At 39.7% G+C, this 18,833-nt stretch overlaps 1 protein-coding gene across 3 annotated transcripts in view; it reads right to left on the bottom strand.

Annotated features, from left to right (window-relative positions):
* Positions 1-408: 408 nt before the first annotated feature.
* The window catches only part of LOC144662021 (uncharacterized), a 55,468-nt gene continuing 37,043 nt past the window's right edge, over positions 409-18,833 (bottom strand). The window contains exons 33-50 of one of the 3 annotated variants that reach the window (XR_013572382.1): positions 18,304-18,438; positions 17,936-18,075; positions 16,604-16,834; positions 15,700-15,811; positions 14,894-15,078; positions 14,245-14,389; positions 13,847-14,026; positions 13,189-13,290; positions 11,755-12,453; positions 10,546-10,650; positions 10,333-10,434; positions 9,565-9,666; positions 9,339-9,443; positions 9,047-9,148; positions 8,025-8,126; positions 5,727-5,891; positions 1,251-1,531; positions 409-642 (exon numbers count right to left, since the gene is read on the bottom strand). Coding sequence is in view for 1 of the 3 variants with exons in the window: in XM_078522753.1 (XP_078378879.1) it covers positions 1,371-1,531; positions 5,727-5,891; positions 8,025-8,126; positions 9,047-9,148; positions 9,339-9,443; positions 9,565-9,666; positions 10,333-10,434; positions 10,546-10,650; positions 11,755-12,453; positions 13,189-13,290; positions 13,847-14,026; positions 14,245-14,389; positions 14,894-15,078; positions 15,700-15,811; positions 16,604-16,834; positions 17,936-18,075; positions 18,304-18,438 (2,873 nt within the window). In the remaining 2 variants the exon portion in view is untranslated. Of the gene's footprint in view, positions 643-1,087; positions 1,532-5,726; positions 5,892-8,024; positions 8,127-9,046; positions 9,149-9,338; positions 9,444-9,564; positions 9,667-10,332; positions 10,435-10,545; positions 10,651-11,754; positions 12,454-13,188; positions 13,291-13,846; positions 14,027-14,244; positions 14,390-14,893; positions 15,079-15,699; positions 15,812-16,603; positions 16,835-17,935; positions 18,076-18,303; positions 18,439-18,833 lie in introns of those variants that run through there. The other 2 variants (XR_013572383.1, XM_078522753.1) reach the window with 2 other exon arrangements.

Genomic DNA, 18,833 nt, shown 5'->3' with positions numbered 1-18,833 from the left:
GGTTCCAGCCTGCAGGCTTCTGTCATGGAAATCACTTCGATGCATTGCTTCAGATCATGTGGGACAGCTGATGACATATTATACCACGTTAGATTGCTTGTGGTTATTATAATGGTGTTAGAATTTCTAGCCAAAAAATTAATGGTCCTGGCACTTTTTGGTGTCAACTCTTTTTAACTTAAAAAAGAGTAAGTGTGATGTTAACTTCATGTATGAAAAAATAAGAAGTCTCACATGTTCAGTAACAATTTTCGGTAATGCTATCCCCCTATCATTTGGGCAAGACACTTCACTCACTGGCATCCCATCCAGACATAAAATTAAAGTAACCGCTTCTGTCGGCTTAAAAATAGAGAAAGCGAAATTAAACGCTGGCACTAGTATACCCGACAACTGTCTGGGATGAAGCGTTTTTAAATATCTCTAAAGCACACAGTTTTAAAGGTTGTTATGACCAAAGCCGTAAATATCAGTAAATGACTCTTTAAGAATTCACTGATGGCTACATAAAATTATATACAACAATCACATGAGATCACTGCACTATGGGGCATGATTTCTCTAACTTATGAGCTCCTTCAGTTAAACATGTCATGTAAGCCACGCAAACTGTCACGTTCGTTGTTTTAGCTAATTAGGGACCTTACGAAACAACGAAGGCGACACTGACGAAAACGTCGACTAAAAAAGAGTTTATATTTTACTCAAGATTTTCGCAACTATCCTTATTTAGTTAGTTGGTTTATTGGTATCCGAACTAATCTCTAGCTAAATTATATGCGCAGTTTTAAATTCAAACAAGAAACATGAAAAATTCGCCGTCGTGGTTCACGTTCTCCAGTCTACGCTAGCCTGCGTAGCTGGCGGGATTCGAGTGCGAGTGCTTGCTTTGAGACGGGCCGGCGAACGGCAAAGAGAGGGAACCGCGGAGCCGCGAGGAATTTGGAGCGAGCCGCGAGCGAATTGGGGAGGAGTCGAGCTGAATTTCACTCGCTCGCGGCTGCGCCGCTCACGCACGCGGGCTTCGCCCGCTCGAAGCAAGCAAAGCACTCGCACTCGACTCCCGCCAGCTACGCAGGCTAGTCTACGCAGAATTTGGTCATTTCACGTCGTTGTTTTGAAGAGGACGTTTAAGAAATGTACCAAGATGCACAACGCACGTGCAGAGTTATTGTTCTGCACATTAAACCTTTTGTTTAGCGACGTTCTCGTTGTCGACACCGTCGTGGTTTCGTAAAGTCCCTATTAACAGTCAAACGCAACGCTAGTGAATTGTTACACGAACAAAGTCGTGTTTTTTCGTCATCGCCATCGTTGTTTTTTCTTCGACTTTGTCTTCGTCCTCATCGTCACCGCATAAGGAAACTGGTTCACTCATCACTGCTGTTCAGGCGTTTCAGCTGAGCCACTGAGTAAGCCGGGTTATTGTAGGAGTGGAGGGGAAAAACTTCAGCTTGTCGAACTCGCTCATTCGAGAAAACCCATGCGGTACTTGGAACTTGTGCGGGGTTACTGTAAACCTCTGTTGAATCTATAAAAAGGAAAAAATATCAGGCAATTCGTAGAAAGCCCAGCCGTTTGTTTTTTAAACGTCGTAATTGCGTGGTCCTGAAGCGTTTTTAATTTACCTTCCATGCACACGCTTCTTGTGCATGCTACGAACAGCGGTTTCGTGAAAAAGTTATCCAAAAGAAGAGTAAAACGCACGCAACAATGCAAGAAAGGTAGTCTCGGATACAATTAAGTAATGTTTAATAAATGTAGTCAACTTTTTCCTTTACGGACACCTTCAGGGTGACAATTTGGTGTCCGTAATAGGGGAGAGGAAGTCTATAGTAGCGGGAGTTATTTTCAGTAATTGTTATTCGCAGGGACTTCAACTTCTGTCCGTAATAGCGAAGAACTGGCGATGTCTCGACTGTACACTTTAGTGAAGACGTGTGATTGCGATTAATGTAGTTGAAAGTGTTTTTAGGGTACGTCACTGGTACGTAGAGCGTTGAAATCTCGATAAGTATTTTCGGCATTTTCGCGGAAGTTTTTGCTGCTCTGTAAGTAAACCTTTCCCGAAACAGCTACCTTATTACATGAAATTTTCGCGACACGTTTATTTCGCGATTTTGAGGTGCGCATATTTCGCGACATTTAATTTTCGCGATTTGGGGAAAATTTTGTATGTTGAATCACTTTAATTTCGCGTTTTTGAGTAAGACACAATTTCCATTTCCTTGGTAATATTTTAAAACATGTACTTGAATTAAATAAAACGACTTCATGAAAGGAAAAAATTAACAAAAACGCAACGGCGGGAACAACAGAGCAGTTCTCAGTTCATGCTTGTACGTAGGCCTACTCTGGGACCTAAAGTCGCCTTAAGTCGCACAAAGTCGCCTTAAGTCGCCTAAAGTCGCCTTAAATCGCCTAAAGTCGCCTTAAATCGCCTTAAATTATGCAATAATATAAAGGCTTCGACACTTTCAGTTGGTCCTAGAATGATTAACCTTCATAATTTTTATGTAAAGGTAAAGTCCACACCAGTGCTATGGGTTTGGCAGAAGCGTGGTGCCTAATGGTTACCCTGCTGGACTCAGACTGGGTCAAACAGTTTAGGTTCGTGCCCTGGCTGGGGCAATTGGGTTGTGTTCCTGGGAAAGATGGCTGAATAAAATGTTATTGGTCAAGGAATGACGGAGCACGTGAACAGGCTCCCTGGTGGGGTAAAGAGGAAAAACAATCATTTGCAGAGTGAGCCGAGTGGTTTGGGTATGAAGACCTTGCTGAAATGCACTCGTCTCTCTGCCTTTTTTTCATTCTATACCCCACCAGGGAGCCTGTTTACAAGCTAGGAGTACTGGTAACCCGGTAATGAACTAGCATCCTATCCAGTGGGGAGTAAAAAACAACAGAACTCTTAGCTGCTTTTTGAGCTACAGCAGGTATGGGACTCTGGCCCAATGCGGTTTGTGTCTAAGTAAAGTCTGCTACAATCCTGAGCATCAAAGCATTTCAGTGGCTCATCAATCAGCTTAACTCACTTTTCTGTAGCATGAAGTGATTAGGAGAATTGCTACACCTCCTGGATGCAATGCTAATCCATTACAGGATATTATTGTCAGGTCTTGTCAACTGAGCATTTTCTCAGGTTGGCCAAACAGTTTGTTGTTAGTCATAAACTCCTGAGTGAAGAAAAGGCACTGTGAAAGTAACTTGTCTCTCGAGTAACAAACCACAACCTAAACCAAGCCATTGCTATAGCCTGGACCTCTCCATTCAGAGACCAACATATCAATCACATATAAAAGGCCAACATGTGCCCTAGTTTATTTTCTAGCAATATTTTAACATTTGCTAAAAATCAGATTCACAGGCCTTGTTCACAAGGAGAGCTGAACGTAAGGTAACCCGAGAACTTGCACATTTATTCTTTTTGTGAAAAATGTGTTTACAAGAAGGCTAGAGTTACCCTTAGGCTAGCAAATTGAAGTCAAATCTTGTCAAAGACAACATCTCATTTGACAGAGAACTTAATGTAAAATGAACTTAAATAAGTACATTGTACTTACGGCACATTATTCGGATTATTTTCCTAATATTTTCTTGCTGGTAGCCACTTGAAATCGATTATGTTTTCTTTCACGTTCTGTGAGTCGCCATATTTGATTTAAACTGTGGGGGTCTGGGTGCCAATGCCCGCGAGCCCACGTTAACAGCGGATTTTCGCGAATGACCAAAATCCAAAATGGCGGAGAAAGTGACGAGAAAGCACTGAGAACATTTCAGATTTTTTTAAAAATTTTTGGGACGACGAACTTTCCCTTCTGAATATTAACTCAACGACGGTCCATAATAGTGGTCGTGTTTTTTTCTCAACTGATGTCTATTTTTAAAACGACAATTCTGAGCTTGTGGAAATCAACAAGACCTGTCAGATTCTCGCATGGTGAACTGCTGTGAACTGATGATGATTGGTGAACTGAGTGATATCGGAAATTGAAGGTATTTTTAAATTTAAATATCAAAATCGATTTTGGAGCGATTTAAGAATACGCGGCCACTTCATTTACATGTGTCGGAACGCGAGGCATAACACCGTATAGGCACTTTTGTTACTTATTCAATGATCGAGATGCAAAAAATTGGCCGGGTATTCTGCAATCTAGCCTCGATTTCTTTAAAACAAGCCCCAAGAGATTAATTATAAGCTTCATATCAATTTATTTTCATTTTATTTACACTCAGTTCAGTTTTCTTATTCAAGACCATGTTGTTGTTTCTGTTGATGATGATGATGATGAGATTATAACTGGATATTGTGAGAATCAGTGTCTGTTGGATTTAATGAGAAATGTTTATTATTTGGCAATTGGCATGACTAGTAATTTATATGAAGATGGCCATTGTAATTACTAGTCAATTGAGACAATACCTATCAGAATTGTGACTGATTTAAATATATTCTTGTAATAAGTTATTGAAAATAATAAATAGTGTAATTTATAAACATAAACCCTTGATGGCTAGTTTATTTTGGTCTCGGGTGTATTATATTGTAGCCTTAACTGAAGACCCATTTACACTATGTTGCATTTTATATGGTATGTCCACTGGGATAAAATTTTGAATTTTTCATGATGCCCCAAGTATCTACAGTGTATTTTCACAAATAATATTGACACATACAAGAAACATTTTTGTCCTTGTGCTACCAAAAATCCAATGAAGTGTAATTGGGCTGATGTGAAATCATGCATACATATTTTTAGTAGTCCAAGCCTGGAATATGGCTGGTGAAATTGCTCTACAATATAGTAATTTAAGTTGCTTAAGATCACCTAAAGTCGCCTTAAGTCGCCCAAAATCGCCTAAAATCGCCTTAAGTCGCCTAAAATCGCCTTAAGTCGCCATGTTTTTTCTGCCAATTTTGCTAAAGTCGCCTTAAATCGCCTAAAGTCGCCCAAAGTTACGGCGACTTTAGGTCCCAGAGTAGGGCTGTACGTGAATTATTGTTCTTGAATCAATTGACCACAGCATCCATTTACATTGAAAATTCCTTCCTTCAGTGGTACTAAACTCGTTCTTTCTTGATTATTGAAATAATGCGAGTCAGCTTAATTTTCGCGTCACGATATGTTCGCGACACTTATTGTAATTTCGCGCTTATTTTTGATTCGCAAAATTCGCGAAATTAACGTGTCGTGAAAATTTCATGTAATAAGGTATATACTTGCAAATAGCAACCTGTTAAATTTGTTTATATTAATAACCTAACAAAAGAAACATTTCCGTCTTTTTATCGGATTATATAAACATTCACAAGTAGAAAAATTTCCATAACTATTTTGAGTTCCTTCGGTTAAAAGGCGAACACGGACTAAATGTTTTAAGCGGATCCCTTTTGTTAAGCGAGCAGCAGCCAAGGTCCGGTCCCAAAATTGATTTTTCTTATATTTTCTTTAATTTGTATCTCTGTTAAGCGAAAACATTTATTAAGCGGGTGCGAATACCCCAGTAAAAAGTGTTTATGTCTACTTTTAAACCTGTATAACCGCTCGCTGCTTTATATAGTCGATAAGAGATGACAAAACTGTCGACCAAACTCTTATCTCAACTCGCGTTGTTTCATGTTCTCAATGACCCTTAAAGCTATTTGCCTAGTTGGATAGCTCATGTTGTGGTAACTTTTTACAAGTAAGTGTTTAAACAAAGAACAAAATCCCTCAGCTTACTTTTCCTTTGAGGTCTACGGCGCGAGGAAGGTCGCCTTGACTTTCTCTTCCGGTAGCAAAAGATCAGAAGTAAACACAAGACTAAACCTAACACAACACTTCCAACTGAGATTCCAACAACTGCTGCTTTGCTTAATCCCACGAAACCTTCGTCTTGGTCTTCCACTAGAACAGAAAAAATCATATCATTACAACGATAAACCACACATTTATATCTATACCCAGAGAGAGGGAGGGTGGAGAACTCCCATATATTTTAAGTGCCGACACACAAAGGGATCAGATGTGTCGAAGCAACATGTAGTAGGGAGATAAATCACCATAAGTATACACCCATGAAGAAGTAGCAGGAAAATGCTGCAGAGGTACGTCACATCGTGGCAAATGGGATCAAGAGCAGCGAACAAAGATTCACGAGTACCGTTGAGAATCAAAGTGGTGTCATCGGCATATTGGCTTAATTTAATTTCTGTGTTATTGACAGAGATTCCTTTAATGTTTGGATTAGACCTGATTGCTTTTGCTAAGACTTCGACTGATAGTATAAAGAGATATGGCGAAAGAGGGCAGCCTTGCCTGACACCTCTTTGTGGTTTAAATAAATTGCTCGACGCAACTTTCAGCATTATTGTAAAACGTTCGAATCCAGTTCATTACGGAGGAGCCAAAGCCAAAATACTTGAGCGTGTGTTCGACAAAAGGCCATTCAAGTGAGTCGAATGCTTTTTCAAAATCTATAAAAAGTAACAAGCCTGAAATGTTTTTTGTGAAGCATATTCGATAATATTGTCTATCAATCGGACATTTTCTCCTATAAATCGTCCTTTTATGAAGCCGGTCTGGTCATTGTTGATGTGTTTTGGTATGACAGTTTTTAATCGATTTGCGATGGCTTTCGCAGCTATTTTATAATCACAGTTAAGAAGGGTAATTGGGCGCCAGTTTTTAATGAAATGCAGGTCTGAATCTTTCTTTGGTATAAGTTTAATTATTCCTCGTCTCTGAGTAATCGAGAGTTGTCCTGTATTGTAACGTAGTTCAGGGCGTCGATCAGGATAGATGATAACTCATCCCAAAAGGTTTTGTAAAACTCGGATGGAAGGCCATCAGTTCCCGGGCTTTTGTCAGAGTCCATGTGTTTGAGGGCTTCAAGGCATTCTTTTTCTGTTAACTTGCCCTCACAGCTTGTGCAGTCATCGTCAATCAGTATAGTGTCGTTAGCTGATTTAAAAAAGTCATTATTTGGTGATATTGTGTTTCCTTGAGATGTGTAGAGAGATCTGTAGAGGTTTCGCATTCGTTGAGAATGTCCGTATCGGAGGTAACAAATTCATTTTCTTTAGTCTGAAGTTGACTTATCGTGTTTAGTTTAAAGTGTCTCTTTTCAAGGTTCAGAAAGTATCTGGTATTTTTTTCGCCTTCATTGTACCATTTGGCTTTACACCTAATTATTGCCCCTTGGGTACGGAATCAAATTTTTTCTTCTAATTCTTTTTTGTACAATTCAAGCTCGCTCGCGATGTTATTTCGGTGCGTTGTATTAATTGAAGGCTGCTCTAGCTCTTTCTCAAGTGACGCAATTTTTTCTTCTAGCATCTGTTCTCTATGTACGGTTTTGCGTTTTTTGCCGGCTGCAAAGATAATGGATTTCTCTCGGACCTTCATTTTGATCATATCCCAAAGCAGGGCTGCACTAATTGTAGGATCATTTTCATATTCTTTTCGTGTTTGTAGAATAGTCATCTTTATCAGATCGATATAATCGGTATCAGTTAATAGTGACGTGTTCAGTTTCCAGAAACCTCGGCCTCTTGGATTTGTATGTAAGGAGATATTTAACGTTATCATTGAATGGTCTGTTCTAAAGCCTGGTAGGATGTCCGCGGACGTTACATTACTCAGAAAGCTTTGACTTACAAGAAAGAAGTCTAACCTGCAGTGAACTTCCGGCTGATTTTGGCGCCAAATCTTCAGAAAACTTGGTTTATCTCTGGAAAAGTTCGAAAATGATCGAAAACGTTCGCATGGCCTTCGAACAACAATCGGAGAATCTTCGAAAATCTTCTGTCTAGAAAATGCTCAAAAAAACAAAAAGTTGATACAACGAAAAAAAGATGCTCCAAATATGAAAACCTGCCGAGTATATATTTTTGGGACAGTCTTAGCCCCGCTAGCGCCCCACGTTCCAAAACGCTCCTCCGTCTCTGTGCTGCTATAGAGCTTTAACGTGCGACAGAAAACGTTATCACTACTCGACACTACGTCACTGAACAATATAAATCAAACAGTATTTTATACCTTTTGAGCAATCTGCTCCTTGAAATCCTTTCTCACAAGTGCATTTATTTGGTCCAGTGCAGGATCCATGATCTGAACAGTTTTTGACTGCTTCACAGTTTACTATGCCATAAACAGAAACATATCCATAATTATAACTTTAAGCCCAGACCAAACGAGGATTAGAGTTGATGAGAGTTGCCTCTCGTGAGAGTTTTCGTCAACTCTCATCAACTATCATCAACTTGGGCCAAACGCGAACGAGAGTTCATCAAACTCTCATACACTCTTATGAAAAATTTGAGCACGTTCAAAGTCGATGAGAGCGCACGAGAGTCGATGAGAGTGCATGAGAGCTCCATGCCAAACGAGAGTGAGAGTTTGAACTCTCATCAACTCTCATCCTCGTTTGGCCCACCCTTTAAGAGGTTCCCGTGATTTAGTGGTTAGAGGGGTGGTCTTGAACTGTGGGGCCCTGTATGCATGTGTTAAAGTCGTCCATACCAACCACCATCTCAATTTAAAACAAGGTAGTCATAAGTTATCTGGTCAGCCTCCCATTCCGAACAAGTTTATTTTCCATTTTTAATATTTACTTGTCTCCAATAAACACCACAATGTGTTTTAGCTGGGGGAAGAGAAGGTTCTCGGTCTTCTGTCTCTGTACCTCCCACCCCTCCCCCCCTCCCAAAAAAATCAACCTTAGTGCTAAATACATTGACGGGAATAAAGTGAGTATTTATGTTTTAATGTAATCAAGTAAATGTATGATATGTTTACTAGGCTACTTTAAGCCGGAAATACCGATTCGTACAGTTATAGACAAAATATGCGAAATTAAGTAAGGGCATTTTCTAGAACATTTTTCAAAAACAAATTTTAGTTGTGTCCTTTGTGTCGGAGCGAGCTGTACTACACCTATTCAAATCTAACTGGAAAAGGGTAAATAAGTTTGTTTTAGGAAACACCGGGCACAAAAGACCATCTCGCATCCGTAGGTTAGATATTCGAGAGAAGAGTACAGTGAAGTACACATTAAATACCTTCTGAACAGTTTAGTCCTTTAAATCCACTGTGGCATGAACAGATATTAGGTCCGGTACAGTCACCGTTATATGAACAGTAATCCAGTGATTCACACGAGACTACAACGGAAAATGAATGAAAATTATGTAGTCAGTGGCACCATGAACGAAATTAGGGATATTATAATAGTACAAGATTAGTGCAAACATCTACGTCTTTTAAAACTCTCATTAAAAATCACACCCAGCTCTATATGCCGCGCGATTAAGGGTCTTGTTTGTATTGTATGCTATCTAATGATTGTCGTACCTTTAGAGCAATTTGCTTCAGATCGAAATCCTTTTTCACAAGTGCATTCGTTTGGTCCGGTGCAGTTTCCGTGATTTGAACAGTCGTTTAACGCTTCACAAGAGACTGTGTTAAGATGAGAGAAGAAGTTATCATTTAATGCATCAGTAAATTTTGAATTTACTTTAAACGTGTCTTTGACACAAGTTCACAACCAAAAGGATCTCGTTTCTCCTGAGGTAAATACCTTCCGTGCAGTTATTTCCTTTGAATCCGCTATGGCAAGAACACACATTAGGTCCAGTACAGACACCACGACCTGAACAGTGATTCACTAACTCGCAAGAAACTGTAAAAAAATACGCAATTAGTACAAATAATAAGTCAAGATAGCTCGCCTTGAAACGTAAATTAATTAACACGAAAGGAGTGTATCATTGGTAAAAGTATTGTAAATATAACAAAAATATATATAACTTTTTCCCTTGACATTTTTCACGCGACATAACTGTTTTACGATAACCTATTTACAAATCTATTGAAAATAGATTTGACAGTGTGCGCGTTTGGTAACTGGGTTATGTCATCCATTAAAAGTACATTTCATCATCCGGGGGGTAGTCAACAAAGGTTTTATACCGGGAGGCTTCGCCCCGAGGTCCAAACCCTTAACCCTTGTATATGTACAATTTTTGAAAGTAAGGGTAACTTGTTTACACTAAAAAATGGTACCCGTTTCATTTACCTACAGTAGACATACAGGATCATGATTCCTTTTTGGACTGAGAAACCCTTTGAAAGACTTGGATGAATAAGCCGATAAGTGCGTCTATTTGATTGATTTTGCTCGCTACTCTTTCCTATACTTCCATTCTTAAAAGCCACTGTCAATTCTATATCTCCAGCACGTAGAAGGTATGCCTTGCGAGGGGAGCCTCCCGTATGGTCCTTTATAGGGAGTATCGATCATCTCTCCCACCCCGCGGTTTGACAACCGTAGGAAAAAGCTTTTTACCTTGTGAGCAGCCTACACTTTTAAATCCGCTTTGACAAACACACGTGTTTGGGCCAGTGCAGTTTCCATGTCCAGAACAGTTGCTCACCTTTTCACAGGAAACTAGTTAAATCCAGAACACACAACAAATAAAACATTAGTTTCACGCTAGTAACATTTCTAATTATCGAAATGCAGAGGAATGAAAAGAAATAGAAGGAAAGGTAAACAAACCCGTTGAACAATCCAGGGATCCTTTAAATCCACTTTCACAATCGCAAGTATTTACTTTGCTGCATCTTCCATGTCCGGAGCAGTTATTTAGCGCCTCGCAAGTAACTAAAGACGAGAGAAAAAGCTTACCATTAAATCTATATTCGCAAGAGGAATTAAGCTCAACCTCAGAATTCGGCAAGCGTGCATATTTATGTATGTTTCATAGAGGCTGTGTAAGAGCAATTATCTATAGTTGTCCCACTACATCACAAGTCTAAATTGATGTCTGACTAGGTACAACAAAGCTTGTTGCAGAGCCAACCCACATACAGTAAACCAATCTGAACCTGAGGCAGCATTATGTACCCAACGGCAAGCGCGGGAAACACGTAGCCAGTGTCAAGCGCGTGAAAACATGTAACCAGTGGCAAGCGCGGAAAAACATGTAACCAGTTGCAAGCGCGGGGAAACGCGTAACAAGTGACAAGCGCGGGAAAACATGTAACCAGTAGCAAGCGCGTGAAACATGTAACCAGTGGCAAGCGCAGGAAAACATGTAACATGTGCCAAGCGCGGAAAAACATGTTACCAGTGCCAAGCGCGGGAAAACGTGTAACCAGTGACAAGAGCAAAAAAACACGTAACCAGTGCCAAGCGCGGGAAAACATGTAACCAGTGACAAGAGCGGGAAAACACGTAACCAGTGCCAAGCTAGGGAAAACATGTAACCAGTGACAAGCGCGGGAGACGTAACCAGTGACAAGCGCGGGAGACGTGTAACCAGTGACAAGAGCAGGAAAACATGTAACCAGTGGCAAGCGCAGGAGACATGTAACCAGTGACAATCGCGGGAGACATGTAACCAGTGACAAGCGCGGGAAAACATGTAACCAGTGCCAAGCGCGGAAAACATGTAACCAGTGCCAAGCGCGGGAAAACATGTAACCAGTGCCAAGCGCGGGAAAACATGTAACCAGTGGCAAGCGCAGGAGACATGTAACCAGTGACAAGCGCGGGAGACATGTAACCAGTGACAAGCGCGGGAAAACATGTAACCACAGACAAGCGCGGGAAAACATGAAAGCAATGACAAGCGCGGAAAAACATGTATCCAGTGTCAAGCGCGGGAGAACATGAAAGCAGTGGCAGGCGCGGGAAAACATGTAACCAGTGTCAAGCGCGGAAAACATATAATTTCTGTTACAACGCCAATTTCATGAGCCTTACCACAAAATAGCACATCAACAGTAACGGTTTTGTTTGCTTTGTCTCCATTAGATCTTTCTTCAGCTATGGCGATTACACTCAGAAGGAATGGTTTCAACGTCCCGTTAAATGAAATAAACCAACCAGTCGAGCTTTGAGGAGCTGTATTATTACTTCCGTTCACAGACTTCGTGACATTTTCGTGAACTGATCGATAACCAGTCGGTAAACCCGAGAAGATAAAAGTCAGATTCTCCGAACCATCTCGATCATTTAGGTGGCTTTCAAAAGAGACGGGTATAATCTTTTTGCTGCTGGTCCAGTGATAACAAGGTACACTGACATTGAGAGACGGGATGTCCGCAACGGCTTCGATCTTTATTTCAATTTGGTTGCTGGCCACTTTTGTTTCCCTTGGCGTTGCGCCTTGCGCTGTGATGTTCAACATGACGAGTCCTGAAAAGTCCTTTTTAGGCGTCATCCAAATATCACCGAAATCTTCACGTTCCAACACGACACGATTTCCAGTCTGGTTTCCTTTATTGAAAGTGAATCCATGTGGAACATCATCGATGAAGAGTTTCAGGGTGAAGTTGTCATTGTAGCTGCTGTTGTCAAAACCCGGAATAAAAGCGGACAGATATAGCTGAGCTGGCTTGTCTTCAGAAGTGTCGCTGTACATTACGTTGATGACCGGAGTGTCAAAACGTAAAGGAAAATCTGCAAATGAAATAATGGGACAATCAAAATCAATGCAGTGAAATAATTAATGTACAAGAATCTGCAGATTTTCGGATCGTTGGTTTTTAACTTATAACGTTTTGAGGAAGATGTAAAGTGCATTATATCAAGACGACGGGATTGAAACCTATGAGGGTAGCAAAGGGTTTATGCGTGACACGTGAAAAGGGCAAAAACTAGTCCGTGACGCGTATAAATAGGGCAACAATTATACTATGAAGCGTGAAAATAGCTGGAAAAGACATGTGATTCGTGAATTCTGCTATTTCAAGTATACCTGACGCGTGAATTTGGTTAAAATTTGTGCGTGAAACGGGATCACGACACCGGGGGGTCCCCCATTGAAACCCACACTTATGGCCTCTCAAACGCTGGGTGGGTGCTCTGGAGGGACTAATGGAACGTGAGCAAGGCCATTTACTAGGTTCATAGTGATACGATGATCATTACATCTTTCTTATTTCATTATAGATCTATAGATGTACCATCTTTCTTTATTTTGTTAAGGGTTTGTACACACCGTATGAGGGACATTACTTGGTTTCTTTTTCTGCAGGTTAAAATGTATACGTTTCACCCGCATTTAAATGATATTCTTTAAAAAAGTGTACGATGGAAAATAACGGATTTAATGTACAGCAGCCGAGAGGTAAAAATTCTACTCTTTGATGTGTAATGTGATAAGTAGATTTAATAAACTGGTTCAATATTTACCAAATGAGCAGTTAGCCCCATAGAATCCATCTTCACAGACACAGAAATTGAGAACGGAGCAATTTCCATGGCTGGAGCAGTTGTTCAGCCTTTTACAGGAAGCTGTAACGTGAGCAAGAAATACTAGGCTAAGCATTACTCTACATTTTCACATATAAACTATAGACAGCAACATTTGTTCTAAAGCTACCGTTTCGGACAACACTGTTGAGAGATTGCTATTAATTAGCAATCAATCAATCAATCAATCAAGCAAGCAAGCAAGCGAGCGAGGCAATCAATCAATCACTCTTAAATTATCGAGGGTGACACGTAATAGTTTTTCAACTAATATTAAAATTCGTGGCTCTCTTAAACATACTAATAATTTAAAATCTATAAACAATAATGTAATTTCAAATCTACTTAAAACCTAACTAAAATCTACTTAAAACCTAGCGTTAATTTATTGTTTTCTTATTATTTTTTCCCTTCCCTTCATTAAATCAATGTTGTTTGGGTCTGAATGTAGACGCCACTACTATGATATTTAAAACCCTGAAAAAAAACTTTGACATAGGGATGGGGTCTAGTCTGATCTAGTCTGACAGGAATTAAAGGGGGATTTTCAGAAGTTAACGGTTTAACCCTCTTGAACAACGTTAATACCAAGACATACGTTTAGGAAGTGTAAAGTCCACTGTGATCGCTCGATTCAAGTCCATTGGCTGCCTGTTACCCACGTGATCAACAGCCAAAGCCAGAAGTGTGTACGTCTTCCCTGGGGGGAGGGGTAGGAAGGTTGTATCGTCTGTTACGCCGGACAATAAGGGAAGAAGAGATTGTTCTCGGAGCGGATCTGAAAGTAGGAGCAAAATGAGTAATATGGATTTGTTTTGTGAAGGAGAATTTAATTTTTGTTGAGTTACTGGCCAGTGTACAGGCATTAATCTCAACGCACAACAGAGGCAGGTTATGTCAGGCAAGTCAAAAACTTGAATCTTTGCCTGAAAAATACGAAAACTAAAGACGTGTAACAAATTTAACAGTTTAAATTAGCAATCACGGACGACTTACCATAACCCTCTGAGATTTGGTAAAATATGTCAACAGACTGGACCCCAGACCCCTCGTCTCGTGAATCGATATCCACCGCCAGTTTTCCAACCTTCATGACGTCACTTACAACAGATATATTTGAGGAAGGGCTTGAACTGTCAATCTGGATATAAATATCATTGGAAAATAAACGTGTGATATACTAAAAAACTAGACTGTAATGTACGTATAATATTTTCGGTGTAAAAAAATTGGTTACTTTTTCCAGTCAGCGTCGAATTCACGGTCTGAATGCAAAATTATAAGAATCCCAACTGAAAAGAGGATGAGCAATTTACATTGGCTTAACTAAGGAGTGGTACTCGGTACTTTCGTGTTCGTTCAGAGAGGAGAATTTTGTGAGATGATTTCTCTCGCCTCCACTGTAGGTATTTAGTATTTAGATTTCGTGGTTTATGCTTAAAGGTATTCTAGCTTTGATTGCATAATAATAATAATAGAAATAACAAAAGGCCACACACTACTCCTCCCCATTACCACTTTCATTACTGATTACTTTTTCGCTCTTTTATTTCGTGGTTTAATTTTATGTTATCGAGTACCCCTTTTCATACCCCAGACGTTGTTTTCATAGCTCTACAGTTTTTTTATTCTTATAACTCTGTACCGTGTTAAAGATTGGAGGAGTGTCGATCGGTTCGTTCTTGTCGAAATAGATGCTGGCCTTTGCATCAATCCTTGCTAAAGATGGCAAGTTCTTCTTCAGGCTTACAGTGAAAGTCACATATCCTTGACCTGTCGTCCCATTGTTCGGTGGAAGGAAGCCTGTCAGTGGATTATCAGGAGCCTCACCTGTTACAAGAAAAAAAATGGGAGAGGTACCACGGAGGTATTACTTTCTCAAATTTTATTTTGCAGAACTTTTATAATGAGCAGTACCGTTTGAAAATACTGCTCAGTCTGTTTAAAAAATTTTGAGCTTTTAGTTTGCGTCGTATTGACCAATTTAATTTACAATTCAGTGGTTGATACCAACCTCTCTGTGTTACAACGGAGGCTTGTACATAGATTAATAATAATAATAATAATAATAATAATAATAATAATAATAAAACGGCTTTATTGGAAGAGCTTCCACGAGTGGCTCTTCGTCTTCCAAATAAACTAAATTTACAAAGAATTATTAAAATATATAAAAGATTATTATTTACAATATTACAAAAAAATAAGAACTATGAAATCTAAACTTCTCGTAATACAGAATACTATAAAAATGGATCACTAAAAAGTCACTAAAAAGATTTATTAGAAGTTCTTGAATTGGTTAATATTCCACTGCCGTAAACTAAGCTTTCTATGTAGTCAAGGAATTCCGTCGGAAAAAAATACTCGTTTTCTCCATATAAAATGAAATTTTTACAACTGCTATGATTGGCTCTCATGCAGTGTGTTTAAATCCACAGCACGTGATACCTGTCTGAGGATCAAGGCTTTGAAATTCCCAGCGTGCTTCACGATTCATGATATCTATCCCAGCTAGCACTCGAAGGTAAATGTTCTTCTCCGACACGAGGTCGATTGTTTCCTAACAAATAAACGAATCTTAAATAAGCCAAAGGACAATCGTGTAAGTTGTATATTTTCTTTTAGAAAGTGCCAGCTAACAAAACGAAGAAAGACGTGTTTAACGGAAAAGGCTTCTTTTTAAACTCTTGCCACCTATTCAACCAATCAGATGCAAAACCAAAATCACACGGCTCATTGGTCAGGCGGGTTAGTTTCCCGCGCTTGGTGCCGGTAAAATACGGCTAATTCGAGAAAGGTTGTCGGAAAAATGCACAAAAGTGCACGCGACAAGACCGAAAGCTAGTATGGGTAGAAGTAGAGAGCTACTGCACTTGCTGAATACTAATGAGATGGCGACATGACAATATTAATCGCAAACTTGCCCGTTTTCTTTCTCTTCAGACATGTGGAAACAAAGTATTTTTAACCACGCCAAATTGCGACAGTAAAAGTAAAGCTATCGAAAAAGGCCTCCTAAGAGGAAAAACAAAATCTTCACGTGCAAAAATACAAACTTGTACATTTCCTCTAGGCCAATATGCAAAATTCAAGTAAATATCCAGACCACTTTCTGGTCTTGTCGCGTGCACATTTGTCCTTTTTTCCGATAACCTTTGTATGTATTGACTTCAAGTTCACATGCATTGGTACGTATTGCTTGAATTTGTCGCAATTGCATACCATTGGTGATTGCTTTGGGTTTTTCACTCAAATAAAATAGAAAACCAGGAAGCCAAGGTTAATAGGAAATCCAACTTATTTTCCAATGCTGTAGCGGCTTCATTCCACTAGTTTTCGAAATTTTGCTTACCTGAAGAGAAGCTCTTGAATTTGTCAGCTTTTTATTAAAGCTGCCAAACCCAAATCCTGTGATTCTAAATGTTCGAATGTCCAAGTCTTGATCCAGTGTGTGCAAAATGATCACGTGTTGCGCAGGAGCTGTGGCATTAGGATCGTTCTCAAACCTGATCTTATAGTTCAGCGGCGTCTTCATTGAAATGAAGCGCGCGTCTCCGTATCCCGGAGGACCAATCATGTCATTCTATAAAAATAAAAAAAGAAGATCGTCTAAATTGCCAATACTGGCGTACTTTTTGTACATTCGTCTGTTAGAACTTGTAGAAGTCTGCGGCGTTGAGATATTAGCCTGTAACAAAACAGCCACCTCTCATCGCTCCCACGCCAAAGTGGCCAGGAGCGATTGGAGAGACGAAGGTTTGCAGGCTATTGGGATACATAAACACATAGAAAACTGAAGTAAATCGACTACGCCCTCCATATTTATCGTAGCACGAGTCAACTTTAAGCGGACGTCAAGCCGAGTCAGTAAACATGACGTCTGTTTTGCCTTTTTTGTCTGTTTGTTTGTTTCTTTTTAACCTACATTGTAACTTTCAGGTGTGGCTCTTATCTTCAGATCAGTTATCCAATATGAATACAGGGACATCCACAGGAGAGGGTTCAAGGGATTCCGGAACTTCCCTTTTCTAGTTTTAAGTATTGCAAATTATTAGAATTGAGAACAGTAGTGTTCATGGGACATTTAGGACGAAGTTTCCTACACATTCGTCGGCGTCAATTGAAAAAAAAAAACGTTCTCAGAGTTTGAAGTTTTTGTTGATGGTTTTATAAAGTGTTTGTAAGGAAATCCAATGTGAAATACATGTCTAAAACTTTTTAAACATTTTATGACGCCATTTCTCTTGTCTATGGGAGGCGCGGTGGCCTAATGGATAGTGTGCTTCATGGACTCCGGGTTCGAGCCCTGGTCGGGACACTGCGTTGTATTCTTGGGCAAAACACATTACTCTCATAGTGCCTCTCTCCACCCAGGTGTATAAATGGGTACTCCTAGTTGCTTCATGCTACGGAAACCGGGATAAACCCCGCCTGGTTCGAGCTACTAGGCTCGAACTCAGACTTCGCCTTTACCATTTCTCTGGTCTATAAGAGTGAAGACCATAGAAAAATGTGGCCGATTGGTTAAGTATTAATCCATCATCCATAGATATCGAAAATTATGAATTGTGGAAATTTATACAAACACTTTATAAAACTATCAACGAAAACATCAAAAAGACCTACCATCGAAATGAATGTACAACAAAGAGTAAGACGAATTTATGTAATTTAAACATCTCACCGGATCCCAGGATTGCACCCAACTGATGGTAAAACTGATGATTTCCTTTGCCGCGTTATATAATGGTGACACAATAAGGTTTTTCATGGTCTTGTCACTAAAATCAGCCATAAGGTCCTTCATCAACTGTTTACATCCTCCTGGAAATAATAACATAAAAAGAAAGTTTATTTTAATTACATTTTATTTCAAATGTTTTTCACAAAAGACGTTACATGGAAAAAAGGGACTGAAGTGTCATTAAAGAGCAAATATTAGTTTTGAAAAGAAAAAAGATTATTACCGTTAAAACACACATGAACAAGGGATAAAAAGGTTTAAATTTTTATTTTAGCCTTCAGAATGACGTGCATAATTACCCAGTTTACCTGAGTCACCGCCGAATGAGGAAAGTGCTCCTTTGCCTGCATCGTCCAATACCTCTCCCCAGTCAACGCGACCATTATCAATCCCTTGACGTATTATAGAGCCTCCGGCGTTAACGGCAAACCCGACCACAATTTCTAAAGGTAAACACCATTACAAATACAGGTTATTGACGGAAAAACAAATTGTATCCCAACTAACTGTGAGACAATTGAGTAGTCAATAACCAAACTCCCATTTGTACTATGCCATAGAGAATACAGCAAATCAGAATAAATAAGAAAAGCCGTTGAATATTCGGACGGTGTTTAACCCAGCCTACCCATCCTGCACTGGGATTTTGTTGTCCAGCGAAATTTAGTTAACGTATTTTCTATGGCATGGTATAAAATAGTTACGCAACGTTTTCTCGTGGTATATTTAACAATTATTTCACGAGCGCGCGTTGGATATGAGATGGTAGATAATCAACGAGGCGCGTAGCGCCGAGTTGGCTATAACGATCTCATTACCAACAAGCGCGAGTGGAATA

The sequence above is a fragment of the Oculina patagonica genome, chromosome 8, assembly GCF_052425735.1.
Source record: "Oculina patagonica isolate OP01 chromosome 8, crgOcupat, whole genome shotgun sequence".
Classification (NCBI taxonomy): domain Eukaryota; kingdom Metazoa; phylum Cnidaria; class Anthozoa; order Scleractinia; family Oculinidae; genus Oculina; species Oculina patagonica.
The sequence above is the reverse complement of the archived record's forward strand: the minus strand, read 5'-3'. Positions and strand labels throughout refer to the sequence as shown.